Source organism: Pygocentrus nattereri, chromosome 9 (genome assembly GCF_015220715.1).
Source record: "Pygocentrus nattereri isolate fPygNat1 chromosome 9, fPygNat1.pri, whole genome shotgun sequence".
NCBI classification, from domain to species: Eukaryota; Metazoa; Chordata; class Actinopteri; order Characiformes; family Serrasalmidae; genus Pygocentrus; species Pygocentrus nattereri.
The window spans coordinates 30,139,129-30,162,358 of NC_051219.1; the positions used below are offsets into that span (position 1 = coordinate 30,139,129).

Consider the following 23,230-nt stretch of genomic DNA (forward strand, 5'->3'; position numbering starts at 1 on the left):
CAGCTGAGAGATTCAGTGGAATCTGTGTTGAAATTGTTCAGAAGCCATTGATGTTACTTCTTCAACAGTGTGGCTCAAGATATGTAACTGAATTTTGGTGATGGTTCTCCATTTCTGCCAGACCAAGTTCTCAATGACTTCCTGAAGACATTGTTGAGCTTTTGGAAAAAATAGTAGTGATTTGTTTTCGTCTCAGCCAAACCCAAGATGTCTGATTTATCTTCAAAAGGATGGCTAAATAAGCTCTGTAAGAACTTCACATGCGATTTAAGATTTGGTAGACTAAAACATTACATCAGTGAAGAGTTTTGCAGTACAAACCATGATTAAGTAAGATCTCAGTTCCAGGTAACACAACAAACCTAGATTTGATCAAAGATGAAGTCCATATATTCAGGCAGCAATGATAAAAAATATTAAAAGTAAAACTTATGCAGACACAAAAATAAAAGAAGGTAGAAGTCATAACAAATCAGGTACTTTGCATTGGTTCTGATTTCAAGCCTCTTTTAAGCAGCAATGATGAAAATGTAATGCAAATGTTTGCATAATGTGCACCTCTCAGTTACTTTACTTTGGTTGTGTCTGATTTCCAGCCTTTTATTTTAAATTATAAATGTCCTGTTGGTCCGTGTCTGCCCACAGAATGTTCAACAGTCTCCTAGGTCTCCAACATTTGCCTAGAAAATAAATGTTTTGACTTCTGCCATTTATCTATACAGACCCCTGCCACTGCCCAAAACTGAGTATAACCTTCCATCTTCAATTAACTCAAGAAAAAGAAAGTGATAATACCAGATATGTCAAAAAGTCAAATATTTTATTCAGCTGCCTCATTATCACAGTGCACATTATGGTTACAAAAACAGATAAAAAAGTTATAATTAATACACTTTGTTTGCTTTTAACTACTTATTCTGTAACACATTTCAGTAAGTACAATGTCAGGCACCACAGGCATACAGTTATATGCAAAACTGGACACCCCTTGTCAAATCGTGTCATCACTTTTCTAAGTGAAAATAAGTTAACGTCCTCCAGAGGGAACAATCCTCTACACATTGTATTGCCCAAACAAGGTTATTTGCTGAGCTTAACACATTGGGGGAAAATGGTGTGTGCAAAAAGTTCTGGCACATTTTATATTTTATTTTTTCCAATATGCACTAATATTTTCATTGTATTGTTAAATGCTGCAAAATTGTGCAGAAAATACTATATTTAAGTCCCTGTAAAGGACTACAAGTAGATTACCAAAATCAGCAAAACATGTAATATGACCAGATCTAAGCAAACTTTACAGCTGTATCAGTATGAAAAGCTAATGCTATGCATGTCCAAGATCGAAGCAAACATCAAGTTATATATTTTTGATGCTCGGGATACTGTGTTGAACAAAAATCAAAAAAATCTAAATATGCATTTAAAAATATTTTCTGTGTGTAAGTAGACATGCCAACATCTCAACATCCCAAAACAGGACTACCATGTGTAGTTACTGCTCAGTTTGGTATCTGTTTTTCTGAAAAACAACAAAATTGACTGCAGCAATCCAACAACACCATTAAGCCAGTGAGTTAACAAGTACAGAGATGTGCATTGGCTATTATGTGATGTGTGTATCAATCCTGGACATCATGTAAACATGGAATGAAATGCAAGCAAAATGTACTGCTATCAGGTCATTTTTAGTTAGGTTTCCATTCTGCTTTTTCCACTTACAAATCTTAATTCAATCTAGAGGTGTCTCCTCTCCATCTATGGCACACAAACTGCACACTTGAGTGGAGAAAGGCTTATCAGGACACATCATTTTTAAGCAATTTTCTCACTGCAAGTTCACTCCCCCTGCCCCGACACAAATCAGTATATAAAGCCTTTATATTGTCAGTATTTGTAACAGCCTGACAAAGATCACTACGATTAATTATCTACTAGCTTTGTCAGTGATACTGAGTCCTTGATGTATGAGCGAAAAATGGGGAGAATTCCCTTTGGTAGGATTGTTGGAATTGTGAGAGGAAATTAACTCTGATCATAAGCCAAGCACTGAAGGGAACACAGCAGTACCTATAATAAAAAGAACAATTAATACAGAGGCAGCATGTGTTCGATTAATGACAGTTCAAATGACCAAAGTGAACAGCCAGTTACTGAATTTACATTGTTGTATTTAGTGTAATAAAACGAACAAACAAAAATATGAATTGTACAATATTCCACATACCTTTTGGGCTACCCTGACCATCAGCAGAGTCCACATCAGGTACTTTCCAGTCCAGCTTCCGTCCCTTTTCATACAGCCCCTTCAGAACTTTTCGGAACTCATCCTGTCCCCCGCGGCTCAGCTCCAGGTATTTCCTGTACAGCTGCAGGGCCGTGCGAGCGTCCTCTATACTGTCATGAGTCTCACTCTGAATGTTTAAGTCTGATGAGCAATAAGCAAATAAGACAAACCCAAGGGATTTTACAGTGTGTTTCACGAGCAAGAGTAATGGTTCAGTCATATGTATCTTTGTTCTTCGACAGCAAAAGTTCAGAAGGTTAAAGAAGCTGAAATACACTGCACCTACCAAGGAAGTACCAGGCAAGGAAACGCAAAGAGATCATTCGTTTCCTGGGCATGTGGAAGAGGTAGACCGTGTCTATTACCTGATCCTTCAGCACCTAAATACAATAAACATGGTAATGCGTCATTTTAACAATTTACTGACTAAAAGTCCACAGAAAAACAGATAGTGTATATCAACCTCACCAACAAGTTTATGACCCGGAAATCTTTTTGTAATCCATGGCCAACAAAACGCACTCCAGTGTCAATCAGAAAACGGAGTTTGAGGTAAGTGGACTTCAGAGTGGTTAAGTGTTTAGAGGAAATCTTGGCGTCCAGATCTCCAGGTTTGATGCCAGAGTACTGGGTCAAGTAGTCGACCACCTGTTACAAAAGAGTGTGGTTGGGTGGAGTTTTTTTAATTAAACATTTAGTGCAATTATTGAATTTTATAAGGTACAGAATTAAAAATACAAATCTTGGGCATTACTGGAAAATCCCTTTCACAAGCAAAGATTATTGTCCCAGAGCGTAATAAGAGGCTGCTGCCCAGCTAACTGACGCTGCCTAGTGCCTCAGAGGGTGACAAAGGCCAAAGACATAATTCAAGGAAAGATTTTACTGATTGAAAAATGAATGTGATGGCTTGTAACACTCAACATGGTGTCTTCTTTCAGGGACAGTTCCACTCTTTAATAATAGGAGCCAATTGGCTTGTTGCTAAAGCCACAAGCAGGAAAAGCACTCTGGTTTTGTTTAAACATGTTCATGCACAGTAGCCAGAAAACATAACTGATTTATATAATTAAATGCTGAGAACTTGTCTTCAGAACAAATTAGAAATTAAATTTAGAATAGAACTAGGATTTAAATGTACTGATCCGCTGATCTAAGCAAACTGGTTTTATACTATAGGGCTGGGGAAAACAGAGCAAAAACCAAACATCTACTCCACATCACACATAGGTCAACACAATGCAGTACAGGCAGAAAGAGGCCACACCTGTTCCTGTGTTGAGATGTAGTCGTCGATGAAAGGAACTCCTTCGTTGGGCCCCTGTCCCCTCACACATGTAATGCGAGCCACAGACATCTGACTGGGTTTAATGGTGGACTTGGTCCCATCACTTCTCAGCTCAGCTTCTTCCTATAAAAACCATGAACACAAAAGTAGACCCGAAAATCTTAAGTTGGAAAGGCTTTGTTGTAGGTAGTGGTATCATTACATTTACAAAGGAAATATAAATACACTCCTTAAGATACATATTTGGCAGTTCAGATCTCAGTAAATAATAGTACTAAGTACTTATGTCTGTCAGCCATCAACAATGGACAATGGCATCATCTATCAGCCCAACCCTAGCATATAAACAAGCTGTCTGTCTACTTAATTCTGATGCTTTGTTGAAAACAGTGACAAGAAATATATTGAAAAATAAGTAAGTAAATTATTAAAAATTGAACAGCACAGACAGCTGTAAACCAATGTAAACAGGAATGTCACAATTACTTGATTATACTCTTTAAAAAAAAAAACACTGATCAAATTTACTTTCTTGATGAAAATCATCACAAGTAGCAGTCAAAATAATTAGTACTTGATTACTAATATCAATAGTGACAGTTTAAATATGAACCAAATGCATGAATCCTCACACAGAGCTACTTTAGAACATGTGTTAAATCGAACCTGGTTCAGTGTGACAAATTCTGCGTCCAGTCCCACAAGGTCTCCTGCCTGCGGCATCTCGCTAACCATTAGAGGGATGAAGGTGGCATGACTTTTCCGCTGTTTTCGTGCCAACGAGGCTTCTGTCAGTAGCACACTGGCTTCAATGGGGTTTTTAACTGTGGTTGGTACATACAGTAGAGCATTTTGTTAGAAGACTGACCACAAATAAAAATGCATCTTATTTTTATGAACATTTGGGTTTAACAGGTCTCACTGCGTAGGTCATATTTCGAGTGGTAGTTCCTCTTGGCGTAGTATATGATGGCTGGAACCTTCCAGCTCACATCAAACTGAGCTGCTTCAGTCTGAAAGACACAAATACTTTCTTCAGTCTCTTACCCAAACAACAAAGCAGACAATTATATCCAATGGGCGAGAGTCCATTTTTACCTTATCAATAGTCTCAATCAAGAAGTCATTGAAGAGATACCACTGCTGATGAGTTACTCCCTATGCAGAGACAAAAGATGTTATTTCACGTTTCTGAAAATACAAGAACCAGTGCATTTAAATCCAAACATATCCAGTAATCTGGCAGATGCTCTTATCCAAAGTGATTTATAAAATTGTGCAAATGGTTGAAGGCAAAGTGATAAAGTAAACTAAGCCTCTGAAGGAAGTGAAAAGCAAGTGTAACTTAAGGCAATGGACTAAAAGAGAAACAACTCTTACATCTAGCAAGGAAGACATGCAAGTCAATAGTTCAGTTAACTGCCAGTCTCTCATATCATCAAAAGAAGCTATTTCAAATGGGTCAATTAAGAAGACCAATTGGATGGTTTCTTTGAATTCACTACACAGATTCCACCCAAGCACCTCAAATGAATTTCTGCTTAAAGTCTCTTACCTCTTTCCTCTGATGATATGTCTCACCAACTTTGATATGGGCTACCAGGTTACCCCCCGTACGGGCATCAAGGATGTGGGGCACAGTGACCACCAGGTCATACACAGCAGCCCCCTCTGCCTCGTCCTCCGCACTTAACTAAAGGATAGAAAAGAGCGTAATATGCATAAATATATAGTCTAGCAATAGCTAAAGGACAAATAATGAGGGATTTTTAAACTCATTTAAATGTGTAGCAAAATCAACAAAATAAGCTGAGGTGATCTATCCATTAACTGCTGTTTCAAAAAAAATTAAAATGCATTGTTTTGCTTGTAGACTGTGAATGCATTACATATAAACATATGATTCACAGTAGTTGCTAAATAACTCATAGGAGTTACTCAGTAGTAAGTTTTAAGAATATTCAACCTGCAGTTTAACCCTTAATCTGTAAGGGTTTGTACGCAGTCCAGACCTCATTTTCCTGGCATATTAGCTACCAAATAATAAGCATACAGTTTAAGGCTTAAGGGGCTAAATGCCATTATAGAAGACTAAATGTCTACTGCTAAGCAACATAGGGGAAGGCTGAGTCTGTGTGAGCTTTAGGCCCCGACACATCAAGCTGACTTGTGTGCGCCAGATGATGTTAGGCTGTCAGTGAGCGCTGGTGGTTGACTGTTGCTCATAGTTTTTGCTGCATGTCTCACACTGTTTTTCTTTAGCTGGCTGGTCAGGTCTGTTTTGCACAATTGTTTCGCTGATTGGTCAGCTGTGAGAGTTGTGAATCATTGTACAAGAACAAAAAACAATAACAGCTCTGAAGGTGTTTCACACTTGACTTAAAGTGCATCTATTAGCAGTGGACTTTGTGGAAGGTTCATCTCTTACCTCCTCACCCTCGGGCCAGCTGCATACCTCCAGACCATGAGCTTTACTGATACACATCTTCATACTGAGTGGGATCCACACGTGCCTCAGGTCTTCTGCACAAGTGTCAGAGGACAAGCCCTCCACATTGCAGAGCACATCACTGCTCAAATGACAGAAATCAAAATAATCAGAAATAAAATGAACACATATCGTCCAGAATTAAAAAAGGTTTTTTTGGTGACTTTTACAAGAGTAAGATAAAAAAAAATTCCATGTGCAGCAGATGAGTCTTACTCTATGCACCACTCTGTAGGGAGAGGCTCCTTGGGTTTCGGAGGCTCTGCTGCCTCCTTCTTGAGGGCCTTGTTGAATGCAAACTGCACAGCAAAAACATGAACAACCTCACAATGTAGAACACCTACCCTCAGGACAAGCAGTCTTATTACTCAGTTATGAATATTAAGATGTGTTATTCAGTATGTGACCACTGGGATAGACTCCAACACCCCCCACGACCCTGAGGGAGAAACGGCTTAGAAAGTGTGTGTGTGTGTGTGTGTGTGTGTGTGTGTGTGTGTGTGTGTGTGTGTGTGTGCGCGTGTGTATTCAGTATGAGCCTACTCATGATTATTACTCATCATCATTAGCATGGTTTGCACTGTTTGTACATCAAACTACCTGTAATCATTTGTTGCACACTATTATGATTAAGGTGAAGCTCATACCTTACGAATTTCAGCTGGTATACTGCCCACTACTATCCTTCTAACAAGAATGTTTGTGTTGAGAATTGTGATATCAGCATGTCTATTTTTCAGTAACTACTATGAAACAAATATCCAAATGATCTAGATCTGAGAATGATGAATCGTAGACCCATAGGGCTTCAAGGTTAACAAAAAACCAAACCACTGATGGCCTAAAGTGTCATTGTTTCCCACTCCCATGATGAGATTTTTTTAAAGATTCTTTACAGACTGGAAATGTGCTGACCTCTGCTTGGGCCTTCCAGAATTCTGCCTCTTTAACACTGTTCACCTCACAGTTTATCACCAGCACATCTGGCAAACAGCGGATGTTCCGGGTCTGCACCTGAATACACACAGATACACATATGCCTGAGTGTACACAGCAGAAATCAAAGAAAGCCAGACCATTGGCTAAATGTATTTTTCAAATAATAAGATTATTATTCTGGTCATAAAACATTTGTTATTCAATAATTACTACGAGTGCCTCTATGAAATGTGAAAATAATGATTTTCTAAAAATATTTACCTCATATGTTGAAAGAATGACTTCATATCAAAATAATGACTTTGTGTCTCATAATAAAGACTTATCATCCTGAAATAACTACTAATACTTTGAAATTTAATGACTCAGTCTCTCACATCAAAATATCAAGTCAACATTTTGAGGTACTAAGTCAATGTATTGATTTTATTTTAAAAAGTATTTATTTCAAAATAATAAGTAAATAATTTAAAAAATAAGTAATTATTTAAAGATACTATTTTATCTAATGTCAAAGGTTGGCGTAAAGTTTCCAGAAACAGAAGGAGAAGGAAAAAAAAAAATAGAAACACAAGATGCACAAAGAGAGAAACTTACTGTAGGTTGATATTTCTCACAGTTTTCACACCAGGCCTGTGTGCTCTGCTCCAGACAGATGCTCTTCTTCAGGATCTCAGTGAAGTCGTACTCCTGGACCTTGTCTATAAAAAACCTACCAGTTAGTACCTTTAATAATGTGTGTCACTCATGTTGAAGTACTGATTTCTTATAAACGCTTGGAATGAATGGAAAGAGGAGACAAGAAAAGGGCAAATGTTACAGCTGCTTTTTGGCAGCTATTATGCCTGAACTAAATTCTACTACGTCTTTAAAGAAGTTCTTGCTCAAATTCAATTCCATTTCCCTATAGTGCCCTACTGAAGCTTAATAGAGTAATAGGGAGTGTTCTAACCGACGGAGCTCTGCTCAGGGTAGTGCATGGTGAAGAGCAGAGTGAGAGAAGACCGCACCGTCTCCTTTCCACAGCGACACAGACTGCTGTTCTCCACCTCACAGCCAAACAGCCTGCCAATCACAGACTCCCCTGACGAGCCCAGAGAACTGTAACACACACATACATACACTAAGAGTCAGATAACCTTTACTACTACCAGGGCAAACTATTTTGTCCAATGTGAATAATATTTATGCAGGTCAATCAAACAGGCTGGCACAGTGGGCACTACTAAACCACAGCAGGCCTGAAGTGGTTTAAATCCAAATTTATGCCAAATGTGACATTAGAGGCATTTCCAAGGGGGTTTGGCAGAACACCGCAATATCTTGTTGGTTTTGACGTTGTTATTATTTTTCTTTATTATAACACATAAGATTGACATCATCCCAAACATCTTTCAGCCCAGAAGCCCTAGTAATAGACGCAAAAATAGAGTATGAATGTATGTGAATGTAAGTAAAACGTTAGAAAGACAAAAACACTACAGTCTAAATGAAAAAGAATTATAGACAGTTTTAAACATTTAATTTAAAAAAATTAATCAATAGTTTTCAATTTGGATTTAAAAACACAAAGAGATTGCATTCCTAATATTCTCTGGAATGTCTTTCCAGAATTCAGGAGCTAAATAAGATAATGATCTATAATGAACTGAGCTGCAAGTTATTCTAGAATCTGCAGTTCCGCCTCAGCTGAGCAAAGTTATCTGGATGGGCTATAGTGCTTCAGAAGATCAGTGAGATATGCTGAAGCTCAGCCACCAAGAGCTCTCAATAACATAAGAAATACCTCGTCGTCAATGTTGAACATAATAGGAAGCCAGCTTAAACTGAATAAAAAGGTCTGGCTGCTGCTGAACCATCAACACATTACAGCAGTCTAATAACTTATGAAAGCATGAACTAATTTCTCAGCATCTTGCATGGTTAGCGTGTGTCTTATTATCTTGGCACTGAAGGCATGTGCTGCTAATTTTATGACTTTTGAATGATGGACCGTTTCAGACAATGGTACTGAACTGGTCTATATTGTGATCAAACATATGGCCTCTTGAAGAAGCTCTGCAAAGGTGACCTCTCACCTGCTGCTGGTTCCTCTGTAGGCCTGAGGTCCTTCCTGCTCCTGGGTCTCCTGGTGCAGCTGTGTGAGGATGAAGCGGTTCCAGCTCTGGATCAGCCTCCCCAATCTGGCCTTCCCTGTCTGCTCGTCAGAGTCAGCTAGAATCAGGCCAAGCGCAGATGCCTCAGGGATGGTCCGGAATGCACGCAAGAAATTACTGGCCTAGGGAGAAGAAGCAATGCCTTTTGCATCAGTTTCCTGCATCATCTCCATATCCATAGCAAAGTTTAGCTCCAGCACTAATATAACACATCTGATCCAGTTAATAAAGACATTCAGTATCATCTAGAGCTTACAGTGCCATGTACAGTTCAAAGACCACTTTCATTTATGTAATTTCCTGTCAAATAGATTATTAAGTATAAATGATTCATATTTCAGGAACTTTGTCTGAGGACATTTTAGATAAAATATTCCACTTGCGTAAAGAAGGAGAAAGTCAAAGGAAAATAAGGGAAAAAAGAGGAGCTCCCAAAACTGGAGTCCAAAAACTTATGAAAAATATGAAGGAACTGGTTTGCAAAACCTTGGAGACTTTGTAATGTTTGACATGTTTCTTTTTGCAATTAAACATATCAGGACACTAGCTGCTTATAAAGGTGAATAAGTCTGTCCATTCACCTCTAAATAATCGACATTTGTCTTAAATCTTTCTTTTCTTTGCCAATTCTCTAGGCGAGATAGTGTGTATAGCTGTGTGACCAGCCATCTGCCATCTTCAGGGTTAAAGGTTCTATTAGCAGCGTTTAAGACCATTTATTGTTAAAACCGTGTTACAACCGTTTGTTAGAATATTCAGCAAAGGATAAAACCTTTATTTTACTGCAAACGAGGATTACCTAAAAATCCTATAGTGCGGTACTGCACAAAGTTAATGGACGTGAACGTTTACATTTACGTTTACAACTCTGCAGCTCAAACAACTGCAGCTTGTTACAGAAATCTGATGAAATATTCTCTCATTTGAACGTGCTGGCTTGTTTGCTAACATTATATGCTTACTCTAGTGAAGACAGAGTATATAAAACAGCCTGTATAATCACATGTCTTTTGTGAAAGTGAAATACATTGCATATTTCACAGATTCTCTGATGTGTTTTCCAGATCCAGGAATGGATATGGAAAACACTGCTTTACAACAACAGAATTTGCAAGTAGAGTAATACTGGAATATTTAAGGAATGTGATGCACTACCTCTTCTGCATCTGGGATGTACATTAACAGTAATGTAATACGGCATGAAGACTGTATATAAAGAATTTCCTGAATGATGTGGGATCATATGACCTGTAAGTGATAAGATACCTGGCAGGGGTCTCCTCTGCTGAGATCCAGCATATGAAAGAGGAAGCCAAGCTCACAGGCCAGACAGAACTCCTTTTGGCACAGGTGATTCTGCACCAGGCACCTGATCGGCTCCAGGAAATACAGCACCTTCCCACCAGGGAGAGAAAGATTAATCATTAACCACAGAGGTGATGCGTACCTTTCCCAGCTAACACTGTGAATTTCCAATATTCCTCATTCAAATTCCAAGGGATTTTGTGGATAACATTGTGATTTATGAGAAGATGTGAACATTTCTCTTGGCAATTCCTCAAGTCATAGAAGTCACCAAAAAGGTTGCACTCATCCTGAATTTCAGGATTCATTTTTTCCCAGATTTCTTATTTTATTTTTATGTGCCTAAGCAAATTTCTTTATTCAGGAACAGACTTTGCAATTCTGATGCAAGTTTTAGTGACTGTGGTCCCACCTGGATCATACAGTTACAGTAAGCATTGGGTATATGAGGCTCCAGACCAGCAAACAGAGTCCTGTTGTAGTGCTTGAAGTCAAAGTCTTCCAGGCCCAGTTTGGAGTACTTGATGGTGACCTAGTGGATATAATGTTGTTAAGTAATTCTTTAGCACTTAGGATATTGATAAATTAAGCTCATGCTGATTAAATTAATCTGGTGTGCTGGAACACAAACTGTGCAGTGCAGAGGGGAACCAGTTACAATGCACTATAACAACTGAGTACCTTTCTATACTTCTTTGGCACCATGTAAAGGTGAGGCTCCTCATCTCGACCAATTGGAGATTCTGGTACTTGGTTATAGCTGTCATACTCAAGCTCCACCTCCTTTATCTTATAGGGGACCTGACGAACACATAGATAAAACAGTCTTTTGTATTTTATACAAAATGAAAAACTAAAGGAAGTGGTCCAAATGTTCCAGCTTTCAAAGCTAAACAGTGAATAACTGTAAAAATGAATGAAACTGAAACCATGTATAGTCAACAATAAATTAGTTTAATAATAATAGTACCATTAGAATATAACATCAGGGACGGATAACCATATACCTGATTTCTGGGACGTGTGCGAGGGTTCGGGGCATATCCAATAAACCCAACCGTTTTCATTGTCCTCAGGATCTCTGGATCCACAGGTGGTGCTCGTCTGGGAAAGCACAACTTTTACATAAGCTACTAAAAGGCAGAACAGTGTAGACCTACACAGGAAAACACCCGCTGGGATTCAAAATGCACACTACAAAGAATCTTTAGTATTAATAAGACACAGTATAGACTTTGGGTAGCTGATAATCAGTCAATTAAGCACCAACAATATTAATTATGGACAACAAAAAATGACCTTTAAAAACAAGTATTTTATAATGCTCTATAACTCATATATGATACACAAGGTAACATTGTGACAAACTGCAACATGCTCTAGGAGGGATAAGGGATATAGATCTGGTGCACCATAAAATACATCACTTGTCACAAAGAATGAATTTTGACAGAAAGCATAATCATTCGATTAGTCAATTAATACTGAATAACCATTTGCAACGCTGACACACAGACAAAAGGCTGAGAGAGAGTGTAGATGAGTGATACCTGGGGCTCGGAGTGACGAGGTTGCTTGACCAGTCTGAGAGCAGAGGCTCTGTATTTGTAAGAGGCATAGGCAGCAAAGACAGAGGCACCAGCTCATTATTCCAGTCCAGTTGAGGGAGAGAGTCCACCAGGCAGGGTAGGGCTAGCTCAGTCTCTCGTGAGTAATCGTTAAAGGAGACCTCCGGGGCGCTGGACCACAAATGCACGCAGCCACCTGAGTCGCCAAAGGCCAGAGCTTGCTTGCTCGACGACACATCGAAGCTCATGAGCAGCTGGCCCACCGTGTTCACATGGAAGATGTCAGCAAGATTGGCAAGACCAGTTGGCTCGCAGAACTGACACTGACCTATAGGGGGAGACATTGTACACTTAAAGATATAACGGTGAGATACTAGATCTATTGGTGCTGCACTGTAATGTATGAGACAAATTTAGGGCAGTTGCTCTTGGTCAGCGGTAAAGAGCTGTAAATGCTAATGACTGAGATTGAGAACAAAGTTATAATAAAATTAGTTGTTTTATTGTATTAATGTCACAGACAGATAACTTATCAAGAAATGACTATATATAATAAGTAATTACAGCACATTGTTTATGTATGTATTTATGATTTGTTTCCAATAAATAAACAATTAAATAAACCAGGGGGGCTATTCACAAGGCAGGATTTCTCAGATAGATGAGGTCTGTCAAATGGCAATGTTGTACAGCTTTTTTTCCTATTAGACAGGTTTGACTTTAGGATTAAGTTCTGGCTGAACAAAATATTCTGCATTGTGAAATACCCCCCAGTACTACAGTACTTGCAGAGTAAACACAACAAGCATGATAATTACATTTAATAAGCTAAAATAAACCAAAAATGACAGACTTGTACTTTTTCCTTCAACAGAAATCATTAACCTGCGTGTTTATCTTGACTGTTTATGTTTGCAGCATTACACTAACTTTGGCAACAATTCTCATGATTTACCCGTCTGGGAGATGATGGCTAGGCGGGAAGTGTAGGTGGGAATAAAGCGGAGGAAGAGGGGGTCCACATGCACCTGCAGAGGTGTCACAGCCCGCATCATGCGCAGGTCGTACACCATGAGGAAGCGGTCACAGGAGAGGCCATTGAGGCCACGGCTTGAGAAGCCGCACGCTGCCAGCAGGTTGCCGTGCACGTCAAAATCTGACAGACTGCCAGAGAAAGCGTCAAACTCGTGCTCCATTTTAAACGTGCGCAAATCTCTCAAAGACACCTGTCACACCACAACAGAGAAAGAAAGGAAGACTATAGAGCACTTTATTTAATATTGAAAAGAGAAACTGCAGAATCCCCAACAGGCCTAAGAGAGCTGCAGTCCAGATCTGACCATTTAAAGTCATAAGAAATTAAAAGCATATTATATATATATATATATATATATATATATATATATATATATATATATATATATATTTATATATGGAGACTGTGAGTGCTGGTGTTACTCGCTTTTTCACTCCATTTTCAAGTCAGGATTATTTTACATGATGCTGCCTTTGTGCTTTCTAGACAGCTTACAACAATGAGACTTAAAAAAAAAACACTTCACAATAAACAACAAGCTACTGTTTCAGAGAAAGGAGGTTTTCTTGCAACACCACATGGAAGAATTCGGTTTCACTTTCCTCTTACCTTTCCAGATGTGTGACCACAGAAGAAGAAACGATTGGACTGCCTCATGATGGCCACACCAGGAACCTCCACTGTGAACTACATCATAACAGTAAATGAATGTGCGAATGTGAAAACCCTGAACTGAAGAGGAAATTGATGGCAATACTAAGTATTTCTTCTGAATCCTGTTTTTAATCCATTTCACCTTCCTCTAATTCCTAAATTGCAAAGGTTAATGTATAAAGTGTAACTACACAATGTTTTATACAATATACCATACCATAAATATTTTACATGTTTTGTTCATTTTCTGAGTGAAAATTAACAGAAAGCACATTTTAAATTAAATTTAACACACTTGAGGAAAAAAAAAACATGTAGCCCGTGCAAAAGTTGGCATATGTATGGCATATATTTTTGTCTTTTATTTTTTCCATTTTGCTAAACTCAGCAAACAAATAGAAATTGTGAACTAAAATTTGCTCATATTTAAGTTTCCTGTAGAGAATTTTCACTTGGAGAAAAAAGCATGTAATTTTACTAAGGGTGTTGATACTTTTGCACACAACTGTTTGTAAGGAATGTGTAATGTGCTTTAAACTATGAATATCTTTTCAAACTGACAATGTGTCAACTGTACTAAACATGTCCTCTTTATTTTCTATAAGTTGCTCCATTCTGTCTAAACACAATCTCAGTCAACAAAGTGGCTGTACATCTTGACAGCAGTCCTCTACAGAGAAAAAACACACATTCAGTGAAACATAACTTTTCTTTGAATGGACACTTATTACACGAGTGAAGTAATCTTACTTTCTGTGTCTCCTGCACTGTATTCAGATCCAACTCAGCAACGTAGTTCTGCAAGCCTCCCATGAGCAGTGTGTTATTGTCAGTGAGCAGCAAACTGTGCATGTCAGTGCCCTCTTCCATCCTGCAGTATTGATCATACACAAGCACACAATTCAGTTATTATTTACATTTTATCAATTGCTATGTTAACCAGTTTCATGTAGCTCTAGAAAAAATCATCTGTTTTTGACTCTTTGTATATTTAAATGGGAATTCCACCACTTTTCAAAATTAGTTCATAATTCAGCCAGTAAGATATAAACATTCAAAGTCATTCAGAGGGGCTTGATGTGAAATTCTCTGTTCTACAGACACCGAATCTGAATGCTTGACAGTTGTGGTGATAGGAACCAGAGGTCTAAGGAGAGAAAATGGCCAAATCTTTGTCAGGTTTATCATTATTTTATCATAATCAATATTACATATAAAACTCAGAAGACACATGTAAGTTCAGTAATTGTTTTGGATAGTGAATAAAAAGTCTCAATTTGTGTTGCAGGCATTGTGACCCCTGCAACACCACATCAAACCACACTGAATGACTTTGTTTACATCTCTGTGACTAAATTATGCAGAAATTTCCCTTTTGGCACGGTCTACTTAAAATAAAAAAAAGACAATTTTATGACAATCCACTGTGATCTACGACTCTTCTCTGGAAGAAAATTACATATTTTCACATAATATTACTTATACTTAAGTAATTTTTAAATATTTTTGATAAAAAGACTACTTTTATTCCGCTTCATTTTAGTCATTAAAACTGAGTAAAATTTAGACTTTTTCCTGTTTTTAATTCTATTCTGTTACATTGGTAACAGTAAGACTGCACTAGACAGAGAAGTCTTCAGTTCCTATGCAGCTAGATCCCAGAGCTTTAGGCTTGTTTTAATTGAGTAATTATTTAACTGATGGAGCAATACTTTATCATCATAATAAAAAAGGAGAAACTAACGGGTAGTCAAATATGATGAGGCCTCCGCGAGTAAGGCACTTGAGGTTGCTCTTGGTCAGAAACAGAACACCTGTGTCCATGCTCTGAATATGGCGGATATCATCGGTCAGGTGCACCTGGAAAGACGAGTAGCGACCCATGGTGGGACCGAAAAAGGAGCTTGCATGTCCCTGTGGTAAAAGAAAGGAAGGGGGATACAATTTCAATATAGTACTGAAAAATCATTTTTCAAAAGGTGCATTGAAATGACATTGACATTAAGTATTGCAAAGTATTGCAAACAGAATCTGGGGGATTTAAAAGAATTTTGACCTCAGAATAAAAAAAATTTTACTGAATCTGAAATCATGTGCATCCTTACACCCTCCTAATACCTTGTAATACTCATCAGTGAAATAACATGGAATGGCCAGATACTGCATCACACCTTCCACAGGATGCACATCCACTTTTAATGATGTCAATGCACCTTAATTCTCTTGAACGAATCGTAACTTCCAGGCTAGGATGGAACTGGAAACTTTACAAACTGTCAGATTAGACTGCCTGCATTTTCACAACAGTGGCTACGCTGACAACAATGGACATTGTCATATGTGGTCGAGTGTGTCAGCGTACCCGGTGGTTCCCCATCCACAGCAGCTCTTCCTGCAGGTCAAAGTGCACAGCTGTTACAGGGATGCCGACTTCTGCTGCCACGCTATGAAGCTCCGAGTACATGCCTTCCAGCAGGTGCACTGACTCGGACACAGGCACGGCCAGGGCGTCGTGGTCCAACTCCACGCCTTGGAGCAAAGCTGGATCGAGGGTCGAATCCAAGCCGGGCTCCAGGGTCCCGTGCAGGCTTGGTGCATACTCGCCCAGGCCCGGATCCAAACCCTCGAAGTTCATCATGAGGACGGTGCTACTGTGGAGTGAAAAGAGAAATAAACGGGACACATAAGCTCATGTTCCTAGTGACCGAAGCCAAAAATGCAAGCCAGTATTGACTGCTAACCTAGGTGCTCAGATAACGTTGAAATAAGAGGCACTACCAGTTGGCTTCCTATTCCCGTTCCACCTTAAATGGTGCAGCAGTTAATATTCTGGCACCATTTAAGGCAGAACGTGACATTCTGCACAAGACCCTGGTGAATAAGAAGCTGATTCCAGTTTAAACCCACTTTCGCAGTGCATGGCAAACCAAAAACACAAAACCGCAACTTGCAAAGTCGATTTGTCAGGTATCTCTACAGCTAGAACCCAATGGCATGTCGTTTTTATTAGCTTAAACATGCACCAAAACATGAGCGTGTTAAGACTTCTGACGCTAACGTGTAGAGATTGTAGAGTCTGTTAACCGCTAGCTAGCTTAGCAGGCTAAAGCTACACACTTCCCGTAGCACTTTTGCTTTTCCTTCCCAAAAAATGATTCTAAGACACAAAGTTAAATGTGCGATGGGTTCCGAGTTGCATCTGATGACATATATAAAGCGTTAATGGTCATACTTTGAGAATATGAAGGAAATTAGCTGCAGCTGCTGCGCTCATCACTCCTGCCATTCAAAACAATAACAACACGGTCGGGTTCTGCTTCCGGGACACAAGAGACTGCACGTAGGTCACCTTAACCACCGCGGGACCGTGGGACGTGAACTGGTGGTGGTGGTGGGTTTGTGTAATAAAATAAAGGGAAATTCCGCTGACTTTTCAAAAATCGGTTTGAATGTGATCTTTAAGATGCAAACAAAGTCATTGAGAGTGGTTTGATGTGAAATGCTTCATTCTAGAGAAACTTAGTCAGAACTGTTCACAGTGGTGGTGATAGGAATCAGACGTCTGAAGCATTTCACGGGGAAACCCATCTACTTTCCAGAATTTCCATCTAATTAATGAAGATGTCAGCAAAAGCCATTCACATGCTGGATAGTGAACAAAATGCCTATATTTGTGTGGTAGACATCACAACCCTTGATTCCTATAACAACCGTTATAAAGAAATCCACGTCCCATCAAACCAGGCTGAATGACTTTGTTTACGTGTCAGTGATTAAATGATGCAGAAAGTGTGAAAAATAGTTGTAATTCTCCTTCAACTGGGAATGTGGAAATGAGCCTAGGCTGGATCTCAGACAGTTCCCTGCTCCTTGTATAGGCGAGTGCACTACGATTGCCATAGAACAATGAAAAAGTACGCTGTGACATGTCGATGTGTGTTCAGTTATGGAGAGACAAAAATTGAGACTTATAAGGGTTTTAGTTTTTACAGTGTTTTATAAGGTCAAGATTTTGCACAATGACTTTACAATCTATTATTTTGAAATGAAGCTGTTATTGAACCAGCCAGTCTGTTTAGTATATAATAAGAACTCTGTAGAATCAAGACCTTTTCAACACATAAGATCAAAAATCGAATAGAATCTTATCCTTAGAATCAAAAATCATACGGGACGTGGAATTTCATGTATTGTTACAGCAGCAACAATACAGTCTTGCTCATCAGTGAAATCATGTATGGAATAACCAACGGTCGGACATCTGCTTTGAATGGTGTCAATGATGTGTCATCAACCTTTGGCAATGCCATTTGGGATTCTAAAATAAGGAAGTCTATATTTCTGTATGCTAGACAAAGTGATGCAAAAAAAAAAAGTAAGAATAGAAATTGTATTAACTATGCTGTCTATTGTTTACACAATGTTTTGAAAGTGTCATAGTTCCAACACTGCTCTTCCTTCCTCCAAGCTCTAGTGTCATTAATAAGCTTTCCAACAACATGGACACAGTTATCACTTTTCTTTTTTCAGATGTAGTTCAAAATATTGTGAGAATATCGAATTATGAATCAAGTTATTAGACTACTACAGTGTACTACTAGCATTTGCGTTGCACTGTGATGCATTTTATACAAATGTAATTCAATGACATGTAGTTTTAATTGTGCTTAGCTTTACCTTTCTATTAATTCATTTAGCATTAATATATACTATAATGTATCTGGCAGCAAGATATTAGCAAGAGATCTTTTGAGTCTTGTAAGTTGTATGTTGAGCCACTGCAAATCAGACTTCTTGTTCCAGTACATCCTATAGATGCTTGATCAGATTGAGATTTGGGGAATTTGGAGGTCAGGGCAACATCCTTGTACCCTTCATCATGTCCCTTAAACCATTCTCAAACAATGTATGCACTGTGGCAGGGCGTGTTATCCTGGTGAAAATGGCCACTTATTGAGGAATATTATTACGATGAAGGGGTTTACCTAGACAGCAAAGGATGACACCCACATTGATGCCTGGACCCAGGGTTTCTCAGCAGAACATTGCCAAGAGCGTCACACTCTCACCACCAGCTTGTTTTTTTTTTTCAACTGTGCATCCTGGTGCCATCACTTCTACAGGTAAATAGTACACACAGATCTAGTCATCCACATGATATATAACAAAGTGGGACCCATCAGACCAGGAGACCTTCTTCCATTGTTCAAAGCTCCAGTCTTGACGCTTACATGCTCATTGTTAGCACTTTCAACAGTGGACTGGGGGTCACACTGTGGGTACGCAGCTCCATGTGCAGCACAGTGTGATGCACTGACACATCTCTTCAGTAGCCATCAACACAAATTTATGTGTCTTGCACTGCAATTGCCCTTTTGTTGGTTTGGACCAGACGGGATAACCTTCACTGGTCTTGTGCAGTGTCAAGTCTTGGGCGCCCAAGTTCATGAAATTAAGGCTAGTATCCCAGAGCACTATAAGATTTAAGATTCACATTGTTTAAGATTTGTATTGGTATTACTTTTTTACATGACAAAAAAAAAACATCTGTCCATTTATAATATGTAAAAATGTCATGATGAATGGTCCAGCAGTACATGTGAAAGTTGGTAGTACTTAAACATTTGAAGTACATTTTGAATGTTCAACAATGTAACACATTGTTAATTTTGGCAACTCTAAGGTTATTTTCCATATATTTGCCAGTCAGATAGCTGATGTACTATTATACTATTGATAATGGGCATGCACAATTAGGTGAACTCCCACAGCTCAACTCAATGTGAAAAAAGGTTGTCTGAGACGAACTTACCGAACATGTGAAAAGCACCTTTTTTAAATCTCTGTGATGGTGGAAACCCAGAAAACAAAAGAAAGAAAGTAAAAACAAAAACAGGATGTTAGGACTGGTCTCTTTAACATAACAAGAATTGTTTTTGGCAACTAGTTACAGATACAGTAGCCATTCTGATGCAGCCATGGTGTAAGTGCAGGACATACAGAGCTCACATGCAGTCTATCAGTTGTAAAGGTGTACTTTTTTTGCACTACTAAAGAACTTTATAGATCATACATTAAACACAGATTAAATTAAACAAAGAATAAATATTAGATTAATTGAAGTGTACTATATACTTTATGTACTGTATAACTATACATAACTACATATTATTATATAATATAGTATGGCATACTACAATATCTGCATAACATTTGAATCTGGGCAGCAAGTATTTATTTGCTCAGAAAATGCTTACATTCAAAAAAATAATAAAATAACAAATATTAATATAATTAGTATTGATTTTATACGTCAATGTGTTTAACCATTTCCAAGCCTCTCCTCAAAGAAGCCCATCATTATTATTATTATCTTATCAAAGTGATGACTGGAGCATCCAGAAGAAATCTGGAACTACATTCTTCAACCTAGCATAGAAGATATCGACTACATTTTTGAAAATAAGAAATTGTTGTTACATTTTGATTTGTTTATCTTTATTTGTATTATATACAAAATATATGGTGATTATACAAGCAAAACATACTTGTGCCAAGATTGTTTTTAACAATATATAATTTTTACTTAATTTAGAAATTACTACAAAATACAATTTATCAAATGTTAATACATTATTTAGTTTACAGATGATAATATTATTGCTGTAATAAGGTTATGACTGAATCTATCTCTAATTCTAGGACACTGTATAAATAAAATTTCCTCCATCTTCTTTGCTAAGCTCATAGTTGATAAGATGGGAAGGTCCTTTATCATATCATACAACGATAGTGTGAGAATATAATAATTCACTGGTATTTTTGCCACTGTACTTTTTGAAAGTTATTAATCTAACTGATCAATCCTACTGAAGGGAATTTAGTGGGGCAGCTCAAGCCATACAGTTACGTAATATTCTTTCTGTAAAGGCAGCTGGTGACGTAAAAAGCAACACGCAGAGACTATCTCAATGAATGACTTACACATGGCTGCAGTCTCACTTCCTCTGTGAACAAAGCTCAGCACATGCACCGCTAACCACAATAAAAGAGCATGATATTTCACCAAGTTTTCAGATGAGGAAATTGATTATGGAATTCTAGGAATATCAGAGTCTCTATGTACAATGATGGAAATTCTGCCAGATCAATTTGTGCAGTAACTCAGGCTTTCATTGGAACTTGCAATAAGCCCAAGCCCATGACTGCTGACATAGTTACATTAAAAAAATGAACAAAAGGGGTTATCTGACTGAAAATATTTTGACATTGCCTGTGCATTTTATGTTGAGGTAACAAAGTCTGTATATGCCAACTCTACTATATTAAGTATTTCTATTGAATGCAGATCTATTTGTGAGTAGAGTCCAGACTTCAACATGATTGAATATGTGTTTGGGATTATTGGATCATGAGAAGCAGTAAATACAACAGACCTCTAAGTCTGAACTTTGAAAGTGTGGAAAAATATCCCAGCAGATTTCTTTGAAAAAAAAAAACAAAAAAACAAAAGCTGGTTTCCCAAAAAGAATGGAAGTTGTAATGCTGAAAAAAAATGAGATTATAAGAGGGTGTTGAGGCTCCTGTGTAATTTTCTGTTATGTCTTCTGTTATTTTCCAGATTTTAAGTCATAAAATAAGTAATGGAAGGACTTTTGCACACACTGACATACTGCTCATAAACTAATACCTAGTTTTAAAGCACATATAGGCAGCATTTATTCCTCACCCGTGGCACTGATGTTAAGCCTTAATGAGAAATGACGTTTTAGTCACAGGCCTTTCAGAAGTTCACACATGCACAGATCGCATAACATTTAAAACAAAAGCCCATTCATCAAGGCTTTACATAATCTAAAAGGACAAATATTTACTTCCCATTTCATTTTCAGAAGTCCAGGAATGGACCTGACACAATGACCTCAGCAGTTCTACTGCAGTGAATGGGCATGTGAGTGGGAAGCAATGGAGTTTAAAAAGGGAAACAGAAACCAAATAAACTTGCTAGATCACTGATGAATACTCTCACATGTTATTAATAAATAACAATGCATGTACAGCCTCAGTCTCTATAGACTCAGAAAACAGATTTCCTTTTCCTCTTTATTGAAGTGCACTTAGAGTATTTAACTTCAGGGTCTCTTTATGTTGGATTTGTATAAATATAAAGCAGTTTTTGCAATGTGTTCTAGCTTTAATAATGGAAATAATTTTACGTTTATGTTATATGAAATCTTTATCTGATATTAACTATATTAACTTATTCATTACAAAGCACTTATTCACTTTTTATGGTCATAATTTGTGTAGTTCCCTACAAAGGTAGCAACACAGTTTCCACTAACTAATATTTAATATAATGTTTCTGTTTCAATCAACCAAAGCTGATGTTATTAAATTGCAACAGTTTTTTTAAACAGCATGATCTGCTCTCTTAGTCATATTCATATTTGACTGTGAATTAATCAAGGTTTCATTCCAGGTTATCTGGAGATTGCAGAAAGAGGCAAAATCATCATATTACTGGCATGACCTGTAGGGCTGTAACGTTAGTTCGTAAAGAAAGGGGAAAACGTCAGAAATCCTCCAGAAGAGATCCAATCTCTTTATATCAGGCAGCTTCATAAAAGCTTCACTCGAAATCTCTGTGACACGGAGGTCATCGCCCACCATTAAACCACCATTTACTGACTAATGATGCGTAAAATATTTACGGACGGCGTTAAATCTCGAAAGTGAGAGGGGTTGAAGCAACTGAACAGAATGCAATTAAATCCTAAAAAACGGGAGCAATGCGAACGACTAAAATGTGAAAAATGAGGATTTCTTTCCTCACAAACAAGCTAACATAGCATTTTATAGGTTACTTGAGTCAAAGTTCATTTTAAAAGATTTTTTTTTTCATTTAAAAAGATTTTCCTCACTAAGAAAATGTGTTTAATGAACGGAAATCTACTTCTGAGCTACTCTCCGTGTAACGTCGTCTGGTAACGCTGTAAAAATGAATAAAATGAAAAATACAAACACTCAGGGAAAAGGGACTGTTGGCAGGCTGGTTGCTATAGAAACGAGATGCCAACCGCCGGCTTCAACCAATCAGAGTGAGACTTGCTTCTCACGAGACCTCGGTGTGTTTTAAACACAGAGTGACCGTTACAGCTTTAGGTTTCTGTGTGTTTTATTATAAACATGTATGTCCGCCTTTGTGGTGAACAGTGTGGGCCGATGGACCTAACAACGACATTTATGACTTCCAGAAAAGAAGCTAAAGTTTAATGCTGTCAAATGGGGTTAAATTTTACTCTTCGGCACGTTAATTCCCATATTACGGTTTTGTACTTGTTCTAATGTTATTTATATTATAATCCTCAGTTCCATTCAGGTCCTTTATGTTTAGCTTTTAATTCGTCTTTTTTCCTCTTTCTTCACCCATTCTTTAAATTATGATTCTGCTCTGTTGATTCATTACAGATGATTTCCAGCTCAGCATTTTATAAAAGGGGCCGATA

The 23,230-nt window shown here is 38.0% G+C and overlaps 1 protein-coding gene across 2 annotated transcripts; it reads right to left on the bottom strand.

Moving 5' to 3' along the window:
- Nucleotides 1-801: 801 nt before the first annotated feature.
- On the bottom strand, nucleotides 802-17,056 carry pan2 (poly(A) specific ribonuclease subunit PAN2). Of its 2 annotated transcripts, none has more exons than XM_017707098.2 (26): nucleotides 16,954-17,056; nucleotides 16,084-16,372; nucleotides 15,466-15,635; nucleotides 14,472-14,592; nucleotides 13,677-13,754; nucleotides 12,987-13,257; nucleotides 12,014-12,359; nucleotides 11,471-11,567; nucleotides 11,145-11,264; nucleotides 10,876-10,995; nucleotides 10,425-10,553; nucleotides 9,081-9,280; nucleotides 7,955-8,103; nucleotides 7,600-7,703; nucleotides 6,979-7,077; nucleotides 6,280-6,362; nucleotides 6,004-6,145; nucleotides 5,131-5,268; nucleotides 4,674-4,733; nucleotides 4,498-4,588; nucleotides 4,242-4,399; nucleotides 3,555-3,698; nucleotides 2,756-2,935; nucleotides 2,574-2,667; nucleotides 2,228-2,428; nucleotides 802-2,070 (listed from the first exon to the last, which is right to left on the bottom strand). In XM_017707098.2, exons 2-26 carry the CDS (start codon nucleotides 16,357-16,359, stop codon nucleotides 2,036-2,038), a joined length of 3,606 nt encoding a protein of 1,201 aa, XP_017562587.1. In that variant the 5' UTR covers nucleotides 16,360-16,372; nucleotides 16,954-17,056; the 3' UTR covers nucleotides 802-2,035. The 2 variants fall into 2 exon arrangements, with proteins under 2 accessions (XP_017562587.1, XP_017562596.1); XM_017707107.2 differs by lacking the exon at nucleotides 16,954-17,056 and adding an exon at nucleotides 16,463-16,763.
- Nucleotides 17,057-23,230: the final 6,174 nt, after the last annotated feature.

Bases quoted from the DNA above. Each gene is read 5' to 3' on its own strand.
- pan2 (XM_017707098.2), bottom strand. From the start codon at position 16,359: ATGATGAACTTCGAGGGTTTGGATCCGGGCCTGGGCGAGTATGCACCA. The intron at 11,265-11,470 runs GTATATGGTTAT...TGTGTTCGTCAG, and splicing joins GCACACGTCCCAGAAATCAG to GTCCCCTATAAGATAAAGGA. The intron at 4,589-4,673 runs GTAAAAATGGAC...TGTGTCTTTCAG, and splicing joins TGATTGAGACTATTGATAAG to ACTGAAGCAGCTCAGTTTGA.